At 70.4% G+C, this 1,690-nt stretch overlaps 1 protein-coding gene across 1 annotated transcript in view; it reads left to right on the forward strand.

The window, feature by feature from the left end:
• CABIN1 (calcineurin binding protein 1) overlaps positions 1-1,690 on the forward strand; it is an 89,686-nt gene that overhangs the window by 83,266 nt on the left and 4,730 nt on the right. Inside the window, 1 exon segment of the mRNA XM_014533352.1 lies at positions 925-930. Coding sequence (XP_014388838.1) covers positions 925-930 — 6 coding nt within the window.

The raw sequence follows: 1,690 nt of genomic DNA on the forward strand, positions 1-1,690 counted from the left end.
GGAGAAGGGGGCCCTCCCCAGGGGACAGCTGCTCAGGGCCCTCTTCTCCAGGGGCCCAGGGGACCTGCTCCAACCGCTGTGGGGAACGGGGCAGCCTGTGCTCCTGCCACCCGACCTGCGTCGGCCTGGGGACCTGCTGCTCCGACCTGCGGGACTTCTGCCTGGAGATCCAGCCCCACTCGGGCTCCATGATGGGCGGCAAGGACTTCCTGGTGCAGCACCTCAAGTGGACCGGCCCCACCGACGCTGTGATCTGCAGGTGGGAGCGCGAGGGGCCGTGCCTGCTGCCACCCCCCCATACACACACACGTGCCGGGTGGAGCCCCGAGGACCCAGGACGGGGACGGCCGGCAGAATGGGTCCCCCAGGGAGCTCAGGGGCCCACAGCCCTCCCAACCCGGCCTCTCCTGCCACCCCTGCCCTCCACAGGTTTAAGGAGAGCGTGCAGACCCTCGGCCACGTGGACTCCATGGGCCGTGTCCACTGCGTGTCACCGCTGCTCTACGAGACGGGCCGCATCCCCTTCACCGTCTCCATGGACAACGGCCGCTCCTTCCCGCGATCGGGCACCTGGCTGGCTAGTGAGCACCCCGTGCTGGTCCAGGCCGGCGCCCCCGGGGACTGTCCCTGTCCCGGTGCTAATCTATGCACACCTGGCCCTGCCGCTCAGGCCCAGCCGGTCCCTTGAGGGCCCACCCGCCCTACCGGGTTCCCAGAGCTCCTCTCCCTGCCTGGTGGCATCCAGACAGGCGTCTCCGCCCCGAGGGCAGGGGGGCCACAGGGGCACCCCGAGGGCCGGGCCCGGCCAGGGGAGGGCCTCGCTCTCCCAGCCTCTGTCCTTTCCTACCACCGTGAGGGGCGGGGGTCCCCGTGGCCCTAAGGGGACTGACATACTTTGTTCCTGGGAGGCCCCCGGGCCCCAGGCCCCCCCTCACCTCTCCTCCCTCCGCCCAGTGCACCCCAGCAAAGTGTCGGATTCGGAGAAGAGCCAGCTGGTGAACGAGACCCTCTGGCAATACTACGGCACCCCCGGCTCCGGGGGCAACCTCTCGCTCACCTGGAGCGCCTCCGCCCTGCCCAGCAGCGCTGTCAGCATCGAGCTGTGGGGCTACGAGGAGACTGGTGAGCCCCCTGCCGGCTGCTTGCAGGAGGGAAAGGGAATCGGCGGGGAGTCCCCGGGAGGGGGAAGCCCCAGCCGGGACTGCAGTGAGGATGGTAGACCCAGAAGGGGAACGGGCCGGGGCCCGGGGACCTGGCCGGGAGGGCGGAGGGAACAGTGCAGGGAGGGGTGGGCTGCTGCCCTCTCCTCTCTGAGCCCCGGGTCTGGCCTGGAGCGGGGACAGTGACCCTGAGTGCAGGGGCAGGAGGGGGTGGCTCGAGCCAGGGTCCTTGTGGGAGCAGCGGTCCCCACTCCGCCTCCGCCCCGGGGGTCCTCGGATGGGGGCAGGGCTGACGGGGCCTCGCTCCCTCAGGGAAGCCATACTCAGAGGAGTGGGCGGCAAATTGGTCCTACCTGTACTCTCTGGCCACCAACATCCCCAACTCCGGCTCCTTCACCTTCACGCCCAAGCCCGCGCCCCAGAACTACCAGAAGTGGGAGGTGGGGGCGCTGAGGATCGTCAGCAGCAAGTACCACGGGGGCGCCAAGTAAGGACGCGCAGGGACGGGAGGGCCGCCCGCTCCCCGCCGC

Source organism: Myotis brandtii, unplaced genomic scaffold (genome assembly GCF_000412655.1).
Source record: "Myotis brandtii unplaced genomic scaffold, ASM41265v1 scaffold97, whole genome shotgun sequence".
NCBI classification, from domain to species: Eukaryota; Metazoa; Chordata; class Mammalia; order Chiroptera; family Vespertilionidae; genus Myotis; species Myotis brandtii.